The sequence below is a fragment of the Botryllus schlosseri genome, chromosome 6 (assembly GCF_051294905.1).
Source record: "Botryllus schlosseri isolate E-star chromosome 6, Bs_hap1, whole genome shotgun sequence".
Classification (NCBI taxonomy): Eukaryota; Metazoa; Chordata; class Ascidiacea; order Stolidobranchia; family Styelidae; genus Botryllus; species Botryllus schlosseri.
The window spans coordinates 8,913,159-8,936,811 of NC_137241.1; the positions used below are offsets into that span (position 1 = coordinate 8,913,159).

The 23,653-nt window shown below is 41.8% G+C and overlaps 2 protein-coding genes across 3 annotated transcripts; both read left to right on the plus strand.

Moving 5' to 3' along the window:
* Positions 1–1,304: 1,304 nt before the first annotated feature.
* LOC145440840 (phosphofurin acidic cluster sorting protein 2-like) lies at positions 1,305–17,397 on the plus strand. The gene is made up of 19 exons (XM_080318600.1): positions 1,305–1,526; positions 2,484–2,571; positions 2,631–2,720; positions 6,198–6,323; positions 6,730–6,901; positions 8,043–8,104; positions 8,167–8,295; positions 11,278–11,438; positions 11,497–11,590; positions 12,565–12,646; positions 12,708–12,886; positions 13,007–13,245; positions 14,117–14,271; positions 15,189–15,465; positions 15,527–15,569; positions 16,523–16,659; positions 16,725–16,909; positions 16,969–17,082; positions 17,144–17,397. Exons 1-19 carry the CDS (start codon positions 1,429–1,431, stop codon positions 17,245–17,247), a joined length of 2,535 nt encoding a protein of 844 aa, XP_080174726.1. The 5' UTR covers positions 1,305–1,428; the 3' UTR covers positions 17,248–17,397.
* A 1,572-nt stretch (positions 17,398–18,969) lies between these two features.
* LOC145440854 (RING finger protein 11-like) lies at positions 18,970–23,644 on the plus strand. 2 transcript variants are annotated; one of them, XM_080318620.1, is made up of 3 exons: positions 18,970–19,423; positions 20,913–21,083; positions 21,871–23,644. In XM_080318620.1, exons 1-3 carry the CDS (start codon positions 19,296–19,298, stop codon positions 22,046–22,048), a joined length of 477 nt encoding a protein of 158 aa, XP_080174746.1. In that variant the 5' UTR covers positions 18,970–19,295; the 3' UTR covers positions 22,049–23,644. The 2 variants fall into 2 exon arrangements, with proteins under 2 accessions (XP_080174746.1, XP_080174747.1); XM_080318621.1 differs by having other exon boundaries at positions 18,986–19,424; positions 20,917–21,083.
* Positions 23,645–23,653: the final 9 nt, after the last annotated feature.

Below are 23,653 nucleotides of genomic sequence, written 5' to 3' on the forward strand. Positions count from 1 at the left end.
GTAGCCAGCGCCTAACCGCCTACTGCTTCTGTTATGAAAGGATATTTGCTTTCGTACGTTCATCCCTGTTGTGATAGTTGTGCGGTTTACCACTGTGTTGGGCAGTAGCCAGACATGCCACTCCTGGGTTTTTCCACCCAGATCTGTTTTTTTTTAAGCATCACCTGGGTTTCTGGGTTTTTGTCCTTGAAGTCTGTTTTTTTTTTTCAACGTGTTCGTCAGGTCAGGTCAGTTTTACGCTTGAAAATTAATTATTAGATGAGTAAGATCATACTGTAGTAAAATACACGCAGTTCATTTCGCCATTGTGGATGGCTTTCGCTGTTATTGTAACGACAGAGCTATGACTTATGAGAGCCTATTGTAACGACTGAGTTATTAGGGCCTGTTTGTAGCGACAGGCTTAGTTTAACTACTAAATGAGGGGCCTCGGCATGATGCGATGGAGATTCATTTAATAGTAACTTTCAGGTCGCAAAAAGTTGGGCTCCCCCAGTAAGCTAGTCAGAGCCGCTGGTTAACAGCACATTCCAATACACCCTGAATTTCATGATTTGGCAGTTATTTTATTGACTGAACATGAACATGGTCGTCTGTGTCATTATCCCAGGTAAGAGTGATTGTCCCAGGATTAATCAATCGAAAGCTACTTTCAATTAGGTCAGATCACTGAAAATACACGAAAATCACCCTCAGAAATAGGGAAAGGATGGCATTGTTACGAACTTCCGCACAGCGCGATGATATAATTACCGGTAATACACTATTGAGTATTGACGCCGCGCTCTATAATTGCTTCATAGCAATGCGTCGAGAGGTTAACAACATATTTTGAGCGATTTGCAGTGTTAACCGACAAAAAATGTATAGTATGAACTGTTGGAAATTCAATATCAAAGGCTTTTATGACTGTATTTGGTGACTGTCAGGTTCCAGTTTCTTATCCAGTACCGTATCTTATATAAATTTGAGTGATCTGGGTTTATTTGGCCTCTAGTTCTGCATGGGTTTTTCCAAAATATCCCAGTGGCATCCTTGGCAGTAGCGAGTTTTATGTTTGAAAGATGTCAGTCAGTGGCCAATAGTGGCCATAGTGATTGATCAACAGAGCAGATTTACATTCTCCATAGTCTCTCCAAAGATTCCAATGATATTTCCAGCACTGTACCTACTGTAACGATATGCGGTACTGTACTTCGTGTGGACTGTGGACAATTTATTGCTTCGTCAAAAAGAAATTTAAATTGAGATGACGACATGACCTGTAAAGGCCTTGTTGTGTTTATTTGATTTAGTTCATCTGACAAAAATCTTTACCTTTCTGTTTACAGGAATAGTTTAAGCGAAATTTGCCAAAATAAATGTATCTTTTTGTCTTTACTTGACGCTATAATGCGTAGTCGTCGTATTGTAAATGAATGATTGAAGATGAACAGACTAACGCTATCCCATGGCCAGAGTGCCGTTCCTATGAATCTCTTTGCGACTTGGGAAGTCGACAGAACGTCTCCGCATTCTATACCAAGGTAGGCAATTTTCATGATGTTACCTTATGGGAGCAAGTCGCTGACGCAAGCTATAATCTCTGCAGGTGTGAATATAGTTGACATACTGATTGATATCAGTCTTCAGTCATATCTTTGGTGTGTGACTATGTGCAAAGTGCAATAATGCGTGATAATTGCTTGTACCTGTACCGTAGTGCTGATCAATCGCGCATCGGGTTTGGGTTCCTCACTAATTATCGTTAATGAAAAGTCATCACTGCTGGTCAGTTGCACATATAGGGTTTTGTGGGGCGTTCAGAGCCGAGATGGAATCTTCGTACTTTTGCTAAATTTGTTTGTGTGAGTTACGTAAATTGCTCGCGTTACAGCCTCTGTAGCAGCGTGACTGCGTGAGACATGTTGCATGTGGTAATTGTTAACGAAATTAATATATACTGTAACAATGGTTTTAAACATTTTGAGTTCACGGACCGATAAATTCATAATCCACCAAAAAATATGGATTGCAACAAAACAAAGTTTTTGGTTCTGGTACATGAAATTTCGCTATTAAACGCTCTGTGTGTTTATCTTTGTTCGCCTCTTCTTTAATATTCAGTTATATATACCTGACATTCCATCATAGTTGCAGCATAATGGAAACCTATAGGAGCTTATTCATATGTCCTGTTAAAACCACCATCTGGATTTTGCCTGGTGGGTGGCATTCTTTCGGAAGAAATAATGCAATCCATCCACTTTACTTATGCCTAACTGTTAGTGAAAGACTCTAATTTTTTTATCAAACGTCTTCTTGGCTTTCACATTCTGCTCTTAGACAATTACATCCTACTTACGGCATTGATGTTTATTGCTCCATGTTTCAAGTACTACCCTGCCTTTCTCTGTATCGTATACATGTTTTACTCAGAGACGCGGCGTATAAAATACAAGTGGACACGAAATCCATTGATATAATGTTTGATCGTTTAACAGGGTGTGCAGTATCGCATTGGGAAAGCTAATATTAGTACGAGAGTTCGACAAAGATGCCCAATCCTTTTTTCTTGCCGTGAGAATGCAGGTGGGTGTATTTTACTGTATTCTGAGTAGACCCCTGTTATAATGCCCAGAATCTTTTAGGGTTCGAAAAGAGTTCTACGGTCAAATGAAATCGCGCTGCCTAGCAGTGGTCATTCCAGTGTGGATCTCGAGTTGACATTTTCTCTCCAGGTAAAACGATTTTGGTATGGATATATCTCGCTTGTGACGTATCAGTGTTTCTAATCGGCAAGTATGAACGGTGCACTAGGGTACGTGTATTCATTCATACGCGAAATGGTGTGATTGACATCCGCTGGGGGATTATTTGACGCGCTCGGTATTGACATTGCATCTCACTGGTAATCTGACGTCTCTTATCAAGTTCTTATCGTGCGACAATAGAGCTTTTCCCAGCAGTCGTCTTTCTCTTCGCTCCTGTTGCTATTGATTGTCAGCATATTTGTGACAAGGAGACCTAGATTCCAACTATGAGAAAAGAAGAAGAGTGGATATCGAGTGCAGAATGCTCCATCAAAACTGGAACAAAAGTTTTTTTCATGGCGGCGCTACCAGATTCCTCATAAAGAAAATACCAAGATATCGAAGGGCAACTGCGAAATGTTAAAATTAAAAAGATGATGGCCAGTCTGAAGAAATCAGTTGCGATATATCTGATAGAGATATGATAGGAAGCTTGCTTATTGTAAGCGAGTTGGAGCAGGCATCCAATATATATATATCGACTTTTCAATTAGATAAAATAAAATGAAAAGGGCAAAAGAAAACAGGAAACAAAAAAAACTTCAAGATAATCAGTTTTAGGCTCGTATTAAGCGTCTCCAACGTAGGCGGTCGTGGGCGTCTTCAAGCGACAGCCCGCGTTGCGCTAGGTCAGTCTCCATTGTCGAGCGCCATGTTTTCCGATTCCAGCCACCTCTGCGCCATGGCTCCGTCGGAATGTGATTGATGATGGCGGCGGCTGGTTGCTCGTCTTGATGCCGCACTAGATGGCCGATTAGGCGGAAGCGTCGTTCAGCTGCCAGTAGACGGCATGGGACCGTTCCTGTGAGCTCTCGCAATGCATTCGTGGATATATGCTCCGGATGGTGAATGCCGAGTGCATAGCGGAGGAGTGCGTCATAGTTAGCGTTGAGCGTCTTAGCCAGCTTCTCTGTCAGCGTGAGTGCCTCTATTCCGTAGAGAAGAACCTGCTCGACAGTGGCACGGAAGATACGGGTCTTGAGCTGGGTTGAGGCACTTGAATAGAAGAGGCTATGTAGCCGTCTTGCCGCGCCCCAGGCCTTTGCTCGCCTCGCCTTGAGCGCTTTTCCAGAGTCGGCGACGTCAATACCGAGGTACACAAAACTCGTTACATACTTGAGATCGATTTCTCCCAGTTGAATCGGTGTCGCGTTCTTCGGTAGAGCTGGTATGGCCAGAACCTCAGTCTTCTTGGCGTTGATCTGGAGTCCAACAAGAGCGGCGGCGGCTTCTAGCTGGTTAATGAGGCGCTGTGCCGATGCGGTGTTCGGGGCAAGCAAGGCTAGGTCGTCTGCGTAGGCAAGAATACCTACGTGTATTGCCTCGCGAGTCGTACGCGTGCGCGTTCCTTGCCGTGGCCGCCATTCAAAGAAGTTCATATTATCCGGGAAGGCCATTCGTAGGACGAAGCCAAGGATGACCACGAACAGGAATGGTGCTAGGGTGTCACCTTGAAACACACCAGCCGAAGTGTTGAAATCTCCGCTTGGGCCGTCATCTGTTCGGACTCGCGCTCGTGTGTCAGTGTAGAGGGCCATAATGGCGTACGTTATCACCTCAGGAATTCCGTAGAATCTGAGGATCTCTGCCATGGCTGGGCGCGAGACCGAGTCGAAGGCTTTCGCGAAATCAACGAAGACGGCCACAACATTCTTTTTGCGTGAGCGACAGGTGTCAATGATTGTGCGCAGTGCCAGGATGTGCTCTGTAGTACCGCGAGATGGTCGAAATCCATTCTGAGCATTCAGGAGCTTGGTAGAGAGTTGCTCACGTATGCGAAGGAGCAATACTCGGTCGAACAACTTGGCAGCGGTCTGCATCAGGGAGATGCCTCTGTAGTTCGCTGGGTCACTCGCAGCGCCTTTCTTGTAGATAGGGACGATTTCGCTCTCGAGCCACTCAGGGGGCACCGGGCCGCCTTCTAGGACGCCATTCATGACGTCGAGGAGCACAGGTGCAACGCCCGAGGTGTAAGCAGCTGTTGGGATGCCGTCCGTACCGGTGGCCTTGAATTGTGGTACTCCACGCATGGCTGTCTTGAGCTCACCTAGCGTGATCAGGGCTGTATTGATCGCTAGAGGATTTGCTGCTAGTGAAGGCGGTGCAACGAGCACATCGATGTCCGGTGCAGGTGTAGATAACAGGGTCTCGAAGTGTGCAGCGAGGTCTTCCGTACAGGCCTTCACGCGGGGCCCTCTTGAAGCCAACTAGTTCACCGATGGCTTTCCAGGCTGCTCTTGATTGGCCTGCTTCCAACTAGTTTTCCACGGAATGGGCAATAGCTTCGACTCGTTCCTTGCGAGCTGCGTCGTAAACGTTTGCAAGGTACAGAGCTGCCTCGTTAGCATCGCTATGTGCGTCCAGTGTTCCAGAGGTGTACGCAGCACGTCTGAGAGTCTTAAGGTTACGGCGGTTAGGGTTAAGGTTACACTGCTCAGTGCACGCCGTAACCTTAAGGCATCCAAGCCTTATTCAGAAGAGGAGTTGGTAAACACCTGCTTGCTGCTGACTGCGGAAGTCCTGGCCAGAAAAGCGGTCTGCAATTGCCAAGATCAGTCTTTAAAAGAACACAGTCACAAATAGAATAGCTGATCTATCAAATGACTTGGAAAGACTGTCAAGTTTTCAGTGGCGATTGACGAGGGCACGGATATCACAGATGTTGCACAACTGGGATTATTTGTTAGGCACGTTGATTATTCATTGAAAATTATTGGGGAATTGCTTGAATTTGCACCCATGGACGACACCGGAATGGGTGCAGGGCATGATATCTTCACCTCGGTCGTTGCAGCACTTGACAGGACGGGAGAAGACTGGTCCCGTGCCATCAGCATCTTACGACGCAATCGATTATATTCCTGTACCGGTATGCAAAATAATCGAGCAAAATTACTTTGAAATTTGTTTCAAATAGTATCAACTGCGATCACTCATGATCACCCATGTCTGGGAAATTGAAAATGGACTATAGCATGTTTTTAGGGTATGGCTTTTTATTTCTCAATTTATAATTCATATTATGAATTCATTTATTATTCGACTAGAGGACTTACTTTAAAGTTCGGGCTTCTACATTATTAAAATCATCCTCGCAGCTCAGGGTCGGTCTCATTTCGGGTAACTGTAGGTTAGGTTCTTATTTTTTTCACGGTGCACAATGCAATATCGGAGAAAGGTCGCTGTTGACTCATCCCCTGATGCATCAATCAGAACAAGCAAATACGATGAATCTGCGGTTGGCAAACATTTGTTGGATAATTTTGTCCAATTCTCTGCCTGTTGCTGACAATTACCCCTGACTAGTGTCAGCCGAAAATATTCACGTCTATTTTCATTTAAATATATTATTCAATTGTACAATGCCAAATATGTTTTCGAACGTTTGTCATTTTGCTATTTCAGTATTCTCATTTTGTAAAACGAGACGGAAACACGCTGCAAATAATGCTTCAACGGAAGAAACGTTACAAAAACCGCGCCATGCTTGGCTACAAGACATTAGCGATAGGAACACTGGATCTTGCCCAAGTAAGTTAATCAGTAGGCCTACTGTAATAGGCAGAGGTAGATAGATTAGAGTAGGCCTACCATTACAATCGATTACGATTAGGCCACCTCTGTTGTTTGGATTTGATTTACGAAAAAATCCCAAGTGTTTGATCATGCTAATGGTAAAATTTAGAGTAATCAGGATTATTTACTTCATTTCAATGGTTCTCATATTTTTGATACTATCACAATTTGATAAAGCATATATTAAAAGTAGACATCTTGACTGGTTTTACTTTATATTGGATATTTGGAATGCAATCTACAATCTAATCGATCACTGGTACGAGCTCCCCGTATCTTTTATCCCTTGTCCGTGCATTTTTGATCTCTAATCGCATTCGTAATTAATTACAATCAATTTCTACTTGATGGTCTGTTTTAGATCATACAGTGCCCCATAACGGACGAGTCTTCGCTCGATCTGATCGGCGCCAACAAAGATCAACGGAACGGCAGCTCAGTTCAGGCGCAAGTCGTCATTTCAAACGCCCACAGCAGTCCGGCCGATGAAGTGGAAGCATCTTTGGAGCAGGCGGAAAAAAGGCACGAAGCCGGTGCGGTGGAGTGTCTTCGTGCTGCATGTCTCACTTACATTTTCAATTTCAAATTAATAATAGATGATGTTGTTGTCGACTTGACATCTGCTCGTGTCTCCGTTCCATTTATCTTGTGTCAAATGTTAATCAACACGACGGGCTCACGACATTTGAAGTTGAGTGGTGCGGTTTCTAAATCTGCTGCTTTCATTCATGCGCAGGAAGCAATCTGAAGATCCCCTGTTCGAAGTGCGACTTTCTCACAGCACTTGCCTACCAATATTTAGATATTGCCGACTTGGTAATGACCTTGTAATTTTCGACACTTCATTTAACCTGTTGTTGTACAATAGACAGACTGTCCAGTGGTTACTTATTGACTGCTACAGCTGATCTATCTTGACCTTCTCGTGATTAGCCTTAGTACTTTGTACCAACTTTTTCACACCAGGCATTGCAACGCAGGCACTAGGGCTGTTAAAAAATGTTTCCGATTTTGGTGGCACACGGAAATTGTCCGGTTGTACCAAATCTGGGTCAATTCCGACCAATAGCAGTTTATCAATTCCAATTTGACACGTCAACAATTTCACAATAGAATAGTAGGCCAATTGCAGTGACAGGGCCTATTTTCGTCACTTCGATATGATCAGACATTGTGTTCCAGGCGTGTATGAAGGTGAAGTGATGCTTTATTCACGAGTTTGATGCAATCAGGTTGCCAGTGAAATTTAAAAAGTAAATTTTTGTATGCACAACCCTAGTAGACTCACATTGATTAGTGATTACTACCGTGGTGACAACAGAGTTGATTGTAGCTGATCTAACTTTTCTTACTCCTGATTAACCTACTGAGTCTTCGCATGTATGAAAAATGCTAAAAGATTTAGTTCTTTTTTATCTGATTCCCTAATATGATATCATGTCAATGACATTTCCGGCTGTGACACATAAATTGATTGAACATTGCATGGTAGTTTGAAATGTTAACTAGTAAGCCTTCAATTCGCACCTGGAATCGGCGTAAAACAAATCATTTTTCACCTCATATCAATCTTGATTTTATCTTCCGCCACATTTTTCCAATGTCACAACGAATCAGTGTTCCTGTCACCTTCTAACTACTTTCTTATTACCAATGATTAATTATCTTGAGCAGATCGTTTGCCAGACATGGACAACTACACCGATGATGAAGAGACGTATTCTTCGGACCAGGAAGTTAGTCAACTGTAAATTTCTTTGTAACGTGACGGCTCATGATCAAGTTTTTACAAATTCAGATGTACCACGATGATGATAAACGGAAGACAAGAATGAAACATAGACTGTCGAATTCTTCGAGGCAACAGAACTTTATCAAAGCCAAACTGATCGCTCTCCTTCGTAGATTCAAACAGGGCGAAGACGAGGTAAAGTTCTTTCTTAAAACTTACCAACAGTGTGGCTAGTTCAATGGGGTTCATTTACGATTTACCACAGGCGATGTCCAATGACCTATTCGAAATTGTATGATCTGCTCACATTGCAGAACTATTATATTGCTCCTGCATAAATCAATTTTGGCCATTTTCCAGTGTCACTTGATGAATTTAGATGAGATCAAAAGTTGTTTTAAAAATGAGACAATGTAATGTCTTATAATCTTGAACAGCATAGCCTAACGAGCCCTAATCATGTTTTGGGAATGGTGCCACGCCGCGTGGAAATTCATTTGATTGCGTATCCATGATTTTGGCTATTTTTAGATACTGAAAATGTATCAGCACAGTTTCCATTAACTATTCGACCTCATGGTTTGCTGTATATTATAGATCTGCTAGTTAGAACGAAATATTGATTGGGCGATGGTTATTATAGCTGTTCACTACTGTTCAATACTTAAGGTTAGGATAAATTTTCTAGACTTGTATATTGTACTCAGTGGTCGGACTCAGCCGGTTTACACCGGATCGGTGTCACGAAATTTCATGTAATTATAGAACCGGTTATCGTTACTGGTTACTGCCAATCACTGTTGGCAACAGAACCTTCAAAATATAACAGGGTTGTCATGACTCGAATCATGATTTTTTGATGACTCGACTTGACTCGAGTCATTTTCTCCAAATACGGAAATGACTTGACTAGAGTCAATCTGTGTATTGACTCGACTTGGACTCCAGTCATTGCGCATGACTCGAACCAAGTCCTATGATTCGAGACTCAGATGGCCAAGACCGACATTTCATTGCAATTTCGAAGAATGGTAAAGTAACCACACCATTGGCATTTCGTCTATTGGTACCGGTACTTGAAAATGCGACCAGAAACTGCAAAAAGTGAGGAAAATTAGTATATTATAAGTGCGAACCATTCGATATCACCGAACAGTTATAAAATGCCGGTTGAACAAGACTTTAACTGGAAACTAAGCAGTCAGCACCATGACTTGGACTCGACCCTCTGCTCGATGACTTGGACTCGGACTTGACTCGGTGGTGAATTGAAAATCACTCGAGTCAAAACTATAGAAGTGGGATTGACTTGTGACTTTTAGCCTTATGACTTGGTTACAACCCTGAAATATAACTTGAAAATTGCAAGAGAGCTGGCTGACAAAAATTTGAATCCCGCCATTGATTGTATTTCTACTTTGCCAGAGGTGATACACCTGCTCTTCGACAATCAGACTTGTACATACTAAAACAACTAGAGCTAATGACCTGTAAAAATCCTCGACTAACCACCTAAAACTCAACTACCTAATAACTGACAACACGAATTACTGGATTGTAAATGAGCTGAGGAATATTGCAGATATAATCAGCATTTAAAGTTTGAAATGGTAGGGGTTTCGACAACCCGCATAACCCACCGCTGACTGTGCCAATGTTAGTAGTGATCTGCGATAGCAATGTCTGCGAGAACATTGACAACGGAACACTGGTTTCGCGATTTACGCCAAACGACGACAATTGTTTTCTAATTTTTAAATGCTCAACTAGAATTGGAAGTAGATCTACTCACTTTTCGAAATCCACAATAGAACTAGTCACCTTAGTCCATAGGCGCTGAACGCGGGTATGATAGGCATGGCAGTGGCAGGCATACGTAGGAATCTCTTGGGGTATGTGGCACACCCAGAATTTCGCTAGGCATGTCACTGCCTTACTAGCTGGTGAATTGTGCGATTTAGAAATAAGCAATGTATTTCGTAATGCTGCTGCTCACGGGAGCAAATCAGCAGCCATACATTGATCGAATACGAGTAATTAGAAGACGCGGCGCAAGGAAACAAGACCGAGACTTTGACAGATGCCAATTTGTACACGGGCAAAATTTAGCGATTGTCATGTGCTGTGTAGAAATATGATATCTGATGCGGCGGCCGGAACTGTCTCGTCTGTTGTGATTGTGATGTCATACTGGCTCAAGACGTTGACCATAGACAGAATTGATTGAAATTTATACTGGCTGTGAACAGAATCAAGCGGAGTAATAGATTTGGTTTTGCGCCAATACTAAGACAGAAGATCTGTTGAAGGCTCTTGATATCGAAAGTTCTGACTCATCTGAAATCAGTGTCGCTACTGAACGGAGTCCAGAACAGACTTTGCATTTGTGAAAATAATTCCTGTAACTTTAGATTAATTAGTCGTCCCCGAAGATGCGTATTCGTTTGTTTTCGAGACGGAGTGATTAAAATCTGTTTGCCAGCACGCATGTTGGCGGATGTGTTGCGTATTGACTGGAGATCGTGAGCTCGCTAAGTGAGCGCAGTCGGACTTGCTACTGGTAGCGTGAGATATCGAGTATATATATGTCATACGACTTCGTCATCATGAGGAAGCTGATCCGATTGATGTATGATCGCGTGATCGGCATTGGTGCATGTACTCAACCCTAATAACTTTTTAAATTTGAAATCAAATTCAATCAATTCAGCTGGCGGCCGGCTGACTACGTGCCTGCGTGATAATATCGTATTTTTGTCACCATATCCAAGCAACAAGTAGTTACTGTGGTGATATTGAACACTTGCGAGTCGGCTCATTTGCCAATTTTGACGTATTAAGACTTTGTGACGTCACCAATCCCGCATACCTACGGAAAATTAGGGTTCAGCGCCCGTCCTAGTCACTTTTCACAATCCGCGAAACTCAACTACCGGTACTAAAAAAATAGTAGGCTGATTATTAGTCGTCCATTGACTAGATTGGTAATTTGTACAAGTCTGCCGACACTACCCTGGTGAACGTGGGTGCCTTGCAAGGTTGGTCAAAATCAGTGGAAATGGATAATGAGTGGTTCCGACAGTACTTGATGAAGTAGCTTTGAACAGGAGTTTGAGGCCAGTTTTCCAATGCGACTTCGCAACTCTTCATTAATGGTTCCGTTCTATAACGTGTCAGGGACTCGACGAGGAGATCGGTCAAGGGTCGAATGAAAACGACGCAGACGCCGAGGACCTGAATTTCCTCTACAATCAAATCGAAGACTTGAATCTAAGCGACAGCTGTCCCGAAGTGGAGGACAACATCAGCATACTGTCGACGCCGAAGCCAAAATTAAGGTGAGCGGCGCCACGGCGTTTTGTCGAAGCCGAGACGCTGTAGCCAACACTTTTGCAGGCCTTTTTTCGATCGGATCTCGCATTCCAGCTCGCAGACCGAAATCTGTAGTTTGAGGGATCACCTGAACACGGATCATATAGAACCGGTTGAGGTATGTGCTGTATTAGAGGCTCTTATTTTCGCAGTTAGATCGGCACTGAGGAAGACAACGTAGTTACTGTTAGTACTCGGGTTCAAGTAACGACGTGAATTTCTACTCAATTGCAAGTAGCAAAAGTCATTTTAGTACAGAATTGAATAAAGCTTTCAAAAGACAATCTCATACGTACGCTGCTGTTTTACGCTGCCTGTTGCTATACCCAACATTATTGCATCATAATATGCCATTTCGTTTTGAATTCAACTCAGTATTATTTCCTTTATCACGCCAGTAACTCTTGGTAAGACACACATAAAAAGTCCCCAAGTAAATAAGCATTATCATTAACGTACCGTACTTTTGAAAGCTTTATTCAATCACAGGTAGAAGTAGTGGATTTCAAGATGCGCCAATACTATTTCCAGTAGATCACGTGACATTATGTGCACGGTAAATAACACAAGTACAGTGTGACGTAGACTTTCTTGTTATTCAATTGTCAGCGACGTTATTGCAAAATACGCCAAAACTGCAAGCAGATATAAAATGTGACAATTTCCAAGTGATGAAGTAAAAATTTCCATTGATTGAGGCATTGCGCAGTAGTCAATAGGAGTTGGCCACTTTAGAAATAGAAAGAAGGGTATACTTTTTAAAGAATATTCAGTTCAGATAATACAGGGGCTGTGTTGCACGGTGTCGCAATATTTTTGCTGGTGAAAGCGATGCAAACCTATCCAAATAATTGTGTTGTATTTTACAAAATTCACACTGTACGAAAGTATGCTTTGCTTCGAAAACTGTGTAGTGGAAGTAGTCTGAAAGCGAATTAGGCCTACTTTAATACTTAGCAAAAGTAGAAGTACTTTGTATCTGACCGCATCGCTTTGAATAGGTGGCAAAAGTTTGAAAAAAATGCCCCGAGTACTCTGCCACTAGTTCGGCATTTTGTCAGCGTTTTAATCCCTACAAATTTGACAATTCAGGAAATCATGGACTCGCCTGCCAAAGAAAGAAGCGATTCTTCCGACCCTGAAGAATACGCCCACCGCGCGTCTACAGTTCACGGTAACAGATATTCCCTACCAAGCCCGTGTGGTGTGACGTTAATCAGGCTCCGCAATTTCAGAATATGGTTACTACAACGATGATGACAGCAGCCTCAACCAATCAGGCACGTCGTCGATGTTTTCACAGCCGCATCAGGAGCAATATCGTAAATTAACGCATCGGGAATCTGATGTTGTTCGCGTCACTGCCGATTCCGCCGATTATCACGCCAGCGGTCAAGACGGTGTTGCAGCATCGGTGAGGGTGCTTTTGCGTGAAACTTTTTATAGTTTGTGTCGCAGGCTGTGTCGCTTCAACCGGTTGGAATTGAGTCAAGTACAATTACTTTTTTACCGACCGTATCTTCTCGTGTTGCAGGAATCAAAGTCACCGTATTCTCTGCCATACCTGCACGGGTCTCTGAGCGAGGACGAAAACGTACTGAACAATCCCATTCTGCTCGTCGACTGCTCGGGGAGGCGTGGAGCCCATCTAGGCGACGCCTTCAAAACGTACCTCCAATCGGGCAACAGCATTAACGCCGTGATCATCGGCACGACGGCGCGCGACCAGCTCCGGCCGGTGTTTGCGTACCTGACCGCGAAGCTGCAGAAGTTGTGAGTTTTGTGACGTTTCCGCTCAAACTCGGATACCTAGATCAGTGCTACACCCATTAATGCTGTAGCTCTGACTCATGAACCCTTTTCAGCATTACCGCCGAAAAAGATAGGGTATCACTTTTATCTCACTGTCGAATTGCCATTTTTGGTCCAATTCCTACTTATCCCGGCGAGAAAAGGGTCGTCACATTCGCCTGGCTGCTACATATCGGTTTGCTGGCTACCTAATTTCCACTCGCCGACTAGAAAAGGCCTCCATGGCGTACCACATATAAACCTCTGCCTTAGAGTATCATGTTTCTCATGCACCCCTGTGCACCCTTACGTACTGGTGCACCTCGTGCATAATTTTATGCACCCGGGGGTGCATCGTGCATACCGGTTTAACAGTACTGAACTAGATAATGCTAGTTGTCAATTAGCTGTTGATTAGAGCCAAATGCCAGTAACCTAATTCTCATCTAATTCGTGAAATGTCTCTATGCTCTAATTTCAATTTTAATCTAAATATTGGTTTCCTGGAAATGCTGCAGGAAATCGGTCTAGTGCGAAAAGAGACGTGCTTGCTGTACAGACATTTGCCATTCTCATGTGTAAGAGACGTAACTGCGATTTGATATAAACTGATCCTGATTTAATGTCTGAGTTTTCGTGAATTTTGTATTTCTGATTCTAATTTCGAAAAAACCGTGTAACAATAATTATAATTTTAATCTAATTATGGATAAAAAGTGTGTCGCTGTAATTCTATTTCTAGTATACTTTCGAGATAAAAACTGCATAGCTGTAATTCTAATCTAATTTGGTGAAGCTGAAAACTTTCCTTTGTCCAAGTCTAAGTTTCGTGAATTCTGTGGCATTCGTTTAGGTTGAGCAGTAACCTGATGCCCGCGCCCGGCGTGAAGATACTCGTGGCCGGTCTCGACTCGTACTTCAACCTGATTCTCCAACAGTTCATCGAATATTTGAGTTCCCGTTCGCCGGAATGGATTTCTTACTTTTTGTTTCTACTCGTGCCTTTGGGTATGTATTCAGACCTGTAGAAAACGCCAATCTACTTTGTTGACGGTAAACTAAGTACGGTATTTAGCTCTAGTTCTGGTTGCGCATTCAATCGGCTGGAGCCGGTGGGTTTTCCCTAAAATGATGCGTCACTTTGCAAAACTGTAAAACACGACCTTAATGGGATGCAAAACCAACAAGTAATGTATCGTTGGAGGATTGTAAAAACGACTTCGGTTACGGAAGTAGACAAAACCCGCTTGAATACTTTGAAATAGTAGACAACAAGTATTCCTATATACAATTGAATAATTCTGCTGACACTAGTCGGGGGTAATTGCAGGGTTGTAACCAAGTCATACGGCCGCGAGTCACAAGTCAATCTCACTTTTATAGTTTTGACTCGAGTCAAGTTGAGTCAATTTCCATTCACAACCGAGTCAAGTCCGAGTCCAAGTCAGCGAGCAGATGGTCGAGTCCGAGTCCAAGTCATTGTGTTGACTGCTCAGTTTCCAGTTAAAGTCTGGCTTAACCCACTTTTTATAACTCTGTTTCATGATATCGAATGGTTCGCATCTAATTTTCTCACTTTTGGCGGTTTCTGGTCGCATGCTCAAGTAGCGGTACCAATAGACGAAATCCCGATAGTGTGGTTACTTTACTATTCTGCGAAATTACATTGAAATGTCGGTCTCGAGTCATATGACATACACCGATTGACTTCGAGTCGAGTCATTTCCATATTTTGAGAAAATGACTCGAGTCAATTCGAGTCATCAGAAAATCGTTACTCGAGTCATTACAACCCTGAGTAATTGTCAGCAACTAGTAGAGTGCCAGCTGAAAATATTCGGGTATCTCGATATGAATATATTATTCAATTGTCTATTGAAGTTCAGAATACTCTCTGCAAGCCTCATCTTTTTCTCTATCCTCAGGAAAAACCAGACTCGGACAATATCTTTCCTCTTTGGACGGCCATTACGGGAAATTGTTTTTTGACCAAACGTGGCTCGATACTTTCGAGAGAAGCGTTTCTGTAAACGCGAGTTCCATGACGCCGACAACTGTGCAATGCAATACCGCGATGTCAAATCAGGATCGTAGCCATGCCGACATTGTGATCGTTCGCCGGATACTGGAATACATCGACCAGGCCGTTTCGACGCTGTCGCTATCGATTGCCGAAGCCATGCTCACTTTTGGCGGAAACAGGTATGGTGTTGGTTGGTGATATGCAGAGCGATTGCAATGACGTGAACATGTTGTTTTTCAGTGAAAACGAACGTTCGTCGCAGAAGTTTGTTCCTTTTATCTCGGTACGTTAATTGATTGGTGTCTAGGCAATTTAACAAAGTACTCTAGCACAGACTTGGACAACTGGATACTTCTAGTTTAGATAGTTTGTGAAATGTTTTACTGTTCTAATTTTAATTCTTATCAAATTTCTGGTTTTCCTGAACATGATGCGGGAGAACTGTATGGTACGAAGCGACCTAAACTGACTGCGTGTATAATTGTATATGTATACTTGGCATCCTCCTGCTTATGTCAATGAACGTTGATATGATATTAACTGAACATGATTCAATTCAATTTTTCACGAATTCAGTAATTCTAATCTAATCTATTTTTGAAAAAAAAATGTGCAGCTATTTTCTAATTATAATGTAATTTGGAGAAAAAGACTGTATAGCTTCAAGTCCAATTCTAGTCAAAGAACTTTAATACTCAATTGATGATATATTCCTATTGAAATGAACCCGAATATTTTCAGCTGACACACGTCAGGGGTAATAGTCAGCAACTAGTAGAGAATCGGAAAGAACATTGTATATCAACAATAGTACATTGAACGCTCTCTTATTTGAAATTTCATGCCGGTGTCATCATATTTTGTGATACGATTGTTGATATACAATGTTCTTTCCAATTCTCAACTAATTGCAGACGATTACCTATGACGAGGGTCAGCAGGACACATTCGGGTTAATTTCAATATGATTATACTATTCAATCGTAGTCAAATTTGTAAACACATGGTGCATCTATAATTCTAAAGCTAGTTTGAAAAGGCTGAAATTTTTTTATTTATTCGTCTATGCTCTAGAAGAGATGCAAGCTGATGGTTTGAACTACTTTCTACTTTACAAAAACCAAAATTTGAATAGTAGAGAGAACAGGAAGTAATCTAAAAGTAAAATTACTTCGTCATTGATCATCTCAGGGTGTATTGTTTGATACGTACGTGTCACACTGAAATTTTCTGCAGGAGGCCAAAGTATTCCTTCTTCAAGTTGATTCCGACCGTGAGGAAGGATCGATGGCCACTCCGATCTCAAACGTGTCGCACAGTCCTTCAATGTCTCTGACCAGCGCCACCACCGCACAAACTCACATTGGGAGCGGGTACGTTATGAAATACCAGAATACGTACGAGTGTGTCCAACGTTTTGTATTTGCATTCATTGCAGTCCGCTAGGCCAAGAGACGAAGATGGGTTTGCAAGTAGACTATTGGAAGGACAGAGACTTGTCGAAGTACACTCTGAAAACGACTTTCAAATCGTTCACCGTTTCCAAACTACCTCTCGTCGGAGAACACGTTGCCAATCCCAGCCTCTCTCTGGACGTTGTGACCATCGGAAAAAAGAATATAAGTAAGTCTCCTTGCTGGAAGAGTCTAGAGCTCTGTTGATATAGTGTTAACCCTGTTTAGTGCGGTTACCTGGTAAGAAAGGAAAGGAGAAAGAGACCGAGTCCAAATCTTCTGTAATACCATCCATTAATCGGGTGATTTGCACTTCAAAGCATCAGCATAATTTGTTAAAAGGTATGTAGTGTATTTGCCCTTAAATTTGTTTGTTATATAATCCTATCATCTCTTTCTCCAGTGAAAATCGACGGAATTGAGTGGTCGGAAGTGAAGTTTTTTCAACTGTCTTCATTCTGGTCCTCGCACATCAAGACGTTTCCTGTGGGTGTGTTCCCCAGTTGAATTGTGTGCAGCTATTGCGTCGAAAGATCTATTGCGTTTATTTGCTCTTTTGCCTGTTCTTGGCCGCTTCTCGAAGCTTTGTTTGAACCGAATCATCTGTTATCATTTCTATGTCGCTTTTTATGTATAACAAAGTATTCAAGTTGATAACAGTTGCCTGGAAGATCAAGCTCGGTAGCAGTTGTTCGGCTTGTTCAGTCAGTTTGCACAGGTGGTCATGTTCAGTAACGAAGTACTGCTTTTGTGAAGTAATCAAGTAGTTTTCCGCTACTTAGGTACTTACTCTCCTACATAGTAATATTTTTTGACCTACTTACTTACTTTACGCTATTTTTAGTTTGTCGTGTAGAAGTAGTTTAATCCTCCGCTCAGAAAGATAGCCTGAGGAATTTCGGGTTGTTTTCACGGAGTAACAACGTTAAATTTTCATAAAAGCTGAGTGAAGCCAAGAAATTTTGTCGCGTGCAGTAGGCTAATATGATTTCACTGACGTACCGGTGAATATAATTTGAGCATGGGGTTGCGCGGTTCCGTTCGCACCACATTGTCGCCCGTATCAAATATTTCATCACTGTAAATATGGTCCTTCATAGCGTTTGAAACTAAAATTTCGCGATCTAGCATTGAACCTATGATATCCTAATCTAGCAGCTCATGGCGGGTCCTAATCTGGAAAAGTGGACTATGACTTTTTTCTTAGCTTTACACCTGTTTCAACAGACCACCGTTGAAACTTTCTGGACAAAAGACATGAAATAACTTTTCCGCTTTTAGAAGTAGTATTTATATTTCTCTTTCGATTCCCAGTATCATACTTTGAGTTCAAAATAGTTTCAGTTCTTTTGTCTTGAGAACGTACAATTGTATAGCAAGTGTAGTAAATGCCTCTATAAAACTACACTATATTAGGGTTACCATAATTTTTGGAATCGGGAAAGGAGGGCAATTTTACAAAATTTTCAGACTGGCATTACTGGAGTAAAATCCGGAAAAAATGGTAAATTTACCAACAAAATGTGGTTGGTTGGCTACAAAAAAGGTCGTCGCTTACATTCGAACAACGAATTTCCTGCATCGTTTATGCACATTTTCACTCGAATCTATCCCTCATCTTAGCTCTAAATTAAGCTCTACAGGAGGTTAAATTGCCAAAATTAGGACATTTGCAAAAACCTCAAAAAGGAGGAAAACTCCTCATACAGGAGAACGTATGGTAACCCCACGCTATAAGGCATTTTTACAATCAGCTGTATTTTTTATTAACGTTTACTAATCGCGCAAAGTCCAGTCCAGCGCTCATCTCTGCTGTTTACTTAGCTAGTCGTGTGAGTCCGGGACCGGGTCTGCCGGCTGAGTCGTTTGCGTCGATCATCAACAACGGTCGCTCTCTGAGGTCTGCGCCAACAAGGGTAGTCAGCTGGATCATTGCTGTCGCTGGCTCACTCGTGACGTGATTGCCATTGCATGATTGGCATCGGACTTCGTTATGCTGTGGCAGCGGTCTTCAAATTTCGGGAAAAACTGCGAAAAACCGTCTTGATGCTCACTATTAGCTCGTGATGATGCGCATATCGAGTTTTGTTTCACATGCGCAATCATAATGTTACAGGACCATAATGTTAGCTTAATAGCAATATTTGAAGAGCTTCTTGGAGGTACAGAACTTCAATATACAGTTGAATAGTATATTCATATTTCATTTCAATATGAATATACTATTCAACTTGATAGCAATAGGACATTACCGTTGGCGTTGTGGTTTTTCGTTGAGGCAAACCAATATGACACCTCTGTGCCCTTACTGGTTCACTGGTTGAGCAACGAACTCTATACCATGAACCTCTTCCTACAAGCTGTTCTCTTGTAGTATATAGGCATAACGATAGTTACAAATTTAGTATATGGTTATTGTGACTTGCGAGAACTTGAAGGTACTGAACCTGCTGATTGCACGGGGATGATCAGACGTATCTTGTAATTTGACGGTGATCGAAATTCGACAACAGTATCCAAAAAGTTCTTGTGTCTGCCTTGGCTTGATTGCAATCATGGGTAACTGTTTGAATGGAGAGTCGGATGATGATGATGTTTCATTGCTACGGAATGATGACCTTAGCGAAACTGGTGAAATGTCCAGTTCAGCACCACCTCCGTATCCAGTTCCTGCCAACTCTCAGGTATAGGATGTAGGCTATGTTGATGTCAGTATGGATTCTGTGTTTGTCGCACGCAAAATTAACCGACTATTGCACACGGACGGTTAGGTACGGTAAATCTTGTAATGTCTGGCTGATTAAAATGCTATTATGCCCTGCCCCATCGGCCCATCATATACTGTAAATTGATTTTTAAGGCTAAAGTCAGTAGTTACCACTCATCACGTACCACAAATGCTAATTGGCTGTCATTCAGTTTATATTGCGTGGTATAGGTGTAACCGTGTAAGTAATATAATGGAGTATGCCTGATGATGTATAGTACCACTCAGCCCTTCAAAGCTTTTGTAGTGTCTTTGCGACAGGTTTCACACCGTCAGATATGAGTTGTAGCACCCCATATCATGTGATCTGTTGCGCGAGAATAATTCTCATCTCACAATTAATTTGAGCAAAGGTACCTGGCGACCAGACCGCAGAATCTAAGTTGTCTCAATTGAAAGGTGCTTTCGCACTGATTCTGAAAATGTAAATTTTAAAATCTTGGCTAATCAGTGGAACCCCCCAAATCGGTTCAATACCCCTATGGAATCTCGGTTCATTTTTTAAATTAATCCTGCGTGATGAGAGCTTTTCTCCATAAAATAATTAGGTAATTGAACAAAAAATTCTGCTTGCCGTTGCCACCAATTCCACTCTGGGTTCAAAACACCACAAAATTGCGATACAATGAAAAGATAAGAAGGTGTCGAAGCGACTTATTGGAGTAGTCTAATGAATCAGACAAGTAGCTTTCGAATATAACCCGTTTGATTCGATTTTGTGCTCTGTTCGCTAGCTATAAGAGCACCAGGTAGCTTGATTCAAACATGTGGTTGATGGGCTGGCCAAAGCTAAGCAAAGCTATCTTCTAAATACCATAGGATCGGTTTGTCTGTAGAACAGGAACATATTGAAAATTTATTCTTGATCAAGATCATGATTGAATGCCGCTATATACTCATTACTCATGTTAGTTGAATTGGGATCAGTCTATTTGCTTTCCCTGTCTGCATGCATTCGTTCTCAATTATCACCTCTTCACTAATTAGGGTTAAATACAAATCGATAATAATGTCTCCAAAGACTGTTCAATGGAAATTGTTGAGATTAATCAATAAAGTGGGAATAATGACGTACGGCGCTTTGATATTTGTGCAAGACTTGAAGACTGATGTTGAGGAACAATTAATAAAAACTGCCAGCTGGAGAAATATTTCAGCAGAGTTTTAGTTTCCTTTGTTAGATTGCTACTACCATACTAAACTATTCGCAATTTGACTCTGTACAAATAGGATACTATACAATACTAAATATAGGCTACTATGCTGGTTGTATATGCTAACCTTTAGCCATTGTATTGCATCCGAAAAATATTTTTAATCCATTCCGTTGCAGTTCTCTAAATACGCCCTTCTCTCAACAACTATCACGTTCTATTTGTCAATTTTTTGTTGTTTTCAAAACTCTGCAGAGGCAAGCGAACGTTCCTGTGTACCACTTGACACCCAGTCAACAACGTACTGTCTTTCAACTAACTGAAGAGGAACAAGTCAAAATCGCTCAACGCATGGGACTGATTCAGTATTTGCCTAAGAGCAATTGGGACAATTCCTATGTGGAAAGCAAAAAAATAAGGGAGTACGTATGCTGAAGTACATTTTGTGAATGTCATGTCATACTATAGCAGTGAGAAATGAGAATGTTTTTTGCCTTAATATCGGCTGCTCAACTGTTTATTGAATTTCTATACTTGCTTGTCATGGCAATTGCTATTACAGGTTTTCCTCACAAAACAGGGTACTCGCATGCATTCCCAAAATCCATATTGGTTTATCGAGACTGTCGGGCTACTTCAATGTTTCGAATCTTTGAGGTTTCCAAGACTGATAAGAACTGTATCTGTATCCTATTTCGGACTTAGCCTAAGATCCTGAAACCAGCAATTTGCATCTTAGCCATGTCCTTGACTCTTCGAATGATTGTGGATATGCAGTGTTTTCTTTCGCCAAAACGGTATTTCCCTCTTGGCCATGGTGATATGCAATAGGCGTACAGGAAATCAATGCAGCTGTAGCTGAATGTGGAATTTTGCATTGTATTCCACGATGCAAAAATGATGAAAGCAGCCGCTAAGCACTCGAGCCATTGTTTTGCGAATATTTAGACATATTTAGAAAGCCTAATATTTTGTGGTCTTACCATATCGCTAGATTGACACAGCCGATGCACATTATATTAGATTTATATCAATTGACTTGTGATAAATCTCCCTGGAATTCACTGTCCAAAACAGCTTCAATGATGAGCCATTTTTGGAACTGAAACAACTTCTCAAACACAAGTCCTCCATGATAACGCCATTGCTGCGTTTTTGTAGGGTTGACACGTTCAAATCTCATCACTCAAGGCTGTGATCACGTTGCAGGTGCTGCATATGCATGATAGATTTCGAAGACGGGGAACAAATAAGGTACCTGCCCTGCATGCACTATTACCACGTTCACTGCATCGACGATTGGTTAATGCGATCTTTCACCTGTCCCTCCTGCATGGAGCCTGTTGACGCGGCGCTGCTGTCAAGCTATGGCGATGGAACTTCTTGAGCCGGCGTGGCAGACCTGGTGCGCGAGTGGAAGAAGACTATTGTGTATTGAGCTCGGTCTCTTACCGATGGGGTGCTGCGATACTGTGATTTTAGGGAGCCCTACCTTGTTCTTATGTCTCTTCAGTGCAGTGTGTAGTCAGTTGTGTGCAATTCTGCTGTCCTATTCTGGCCGGCCGCGGACAAATGTCCTACCTTACACGAAATACAGACTGAAAGAGCCAGTCTACACTGCTTTGTGCAGCGTGTCAAATCATTCATTGCTCTTTATTTGTAAATAGTGCTGGGCATGATATTCGAGTACTCAAATTCGAAGTCGAGTATCAATGGTAATGATTCAAGTCGAGTAGTAGAGAGTCGATGTTTTCTAGTAACGAAAATATACTGGAGTCACATAGAAGGAAGGTTTGATATTTTTTTCCATCGTGGTAACCTCGAAACTCCGGTTGTTGGTAACTCAGCATCCGAAATATGCGCACAAAGCTATGGATGTTCGACGCTCGTTTGAACATTAGACGGCATTTCCTGGAGTTCTGGGGCATGCGGCATTGTTGCAAAGCGCTGTGATTTAGTCATGGTCAAAACTGGCATTATCTTCCTTGTGACCATGAAAGGCGACTTTTTCCAAATTCCCATGTCGTTATTTCTGTCATGGCACCGTAGTAGGTGATGCTCGGAATTAAATTACCCTTGATTTTGCTTAGCCCTATTTGTAAATGTAAAACAGATGTCAGGTCTGTAATTTCAAATATGGAGGTTGGAAAATTTGTAATAACCCATCGTTATGAATAGAATTTTCATGTGTTGTTAGTGTTGGTTGGGACATATTCAAAATTCAAGATGTGATTGTTCCCCTGCAACAGGGAAAATAACAGCCATCAAATTGATCATCTAATTGCTTGCCTGTCTGCCCGTATTTACCTGTGTGCATAACGTGTAATTGTCAAAGGATTGATAGCTTCATGTATTGAGTCATTATTTTTACGTCACACTGTGGTAGTAAGGGGTTAATTACTCAGTACACACTCATTAGAATATAGTAATGGACTGTGTGCGTGTATTGGTCTATAAAGTGTGATGCCCCTTGAAAATGTTTTGTGATATTAATCTTTAAACCAGCCATGCTTAGTAAGTGCTGGCACTTATGTAGCTAACTGTAAATGCAGTCATCAAATGTCGCTGTCTGTTCTTTGTACCGTGGTTATTATTCACTAATGATTATGTCTATTTCATGATTGGAAGGTTGCACATATCTTATTAATAGTCTTGATATTTGCATCAACTACGTATATACTCTTTATTGGCTGCATATAATGCCATTCATGCATCTACAGTTTGAGAATGATCGTTGTACATAAAATGTCTCAAAATCGGACATCTATATATGAATTCTCAACCCACGTTGCAATTAGGATTTTTATGATGTGAATTGTTTATATGAAATTGCGGATGCAGCAACGGGCTCTCAAAATTGTTGAAACATATCTTCTGGATCCATTGTTTCCTCAATGATCTATGTATTGTCACATTACCAGCTCTCTGCTTATAAATAGCTGATATTGTACTTGATGAAATGTCGTTGTGTCCCATTCTTAGATTTAGTTAA

Excerpts from the sequence above, each read along its gene's own strand:
- LOC145440840 (XM_080318600.1), top strand. The coding sequence starts at position 1,429 with ATGAACAGACTAACGCTATCCCATGGCCAGAGTGCCGTTCCTATGAAT. Across the intron at positions 13,246-14,116 it reads ACCGCGAAGCTGCAGAAGTT|GTTGAGCAGTAACCTGATGC; the intron begins GTGAGTTTTGTG and ends GCATTCGTTTAG. Across the intron at positions 15,466-15,526 it reads CTCACTTTTGGCGGAAACAG|TGAAAACGAACGTTCGTCGC; the intron begins GTATGGTGTTGG and ends GTTGTTTTTCAG.
- LOC145440854 (XM_080318620.1), top strand. The coding sequence starts at position 19,296 with ATGGGTAACTGTTTGAATGGAGAGTCGGATGATGATGATGTTTCATTG. Across the intron at positions 19,424-20,912 it reads CCAGTTCCTGCCAACTCTCA|GCAGAGGCAAGCGAACGTTC; the intron begins GGTATAGGATGT and ends TTTCAAAACTCT. Across the intron at positions 21,084-21,870 it reads GAAAGCAAAAAAATAAGGGA|GTGCTGCATATGCATGATAG; the intron begins GTACGTATGCTG and ends ATCACGTTGCAG.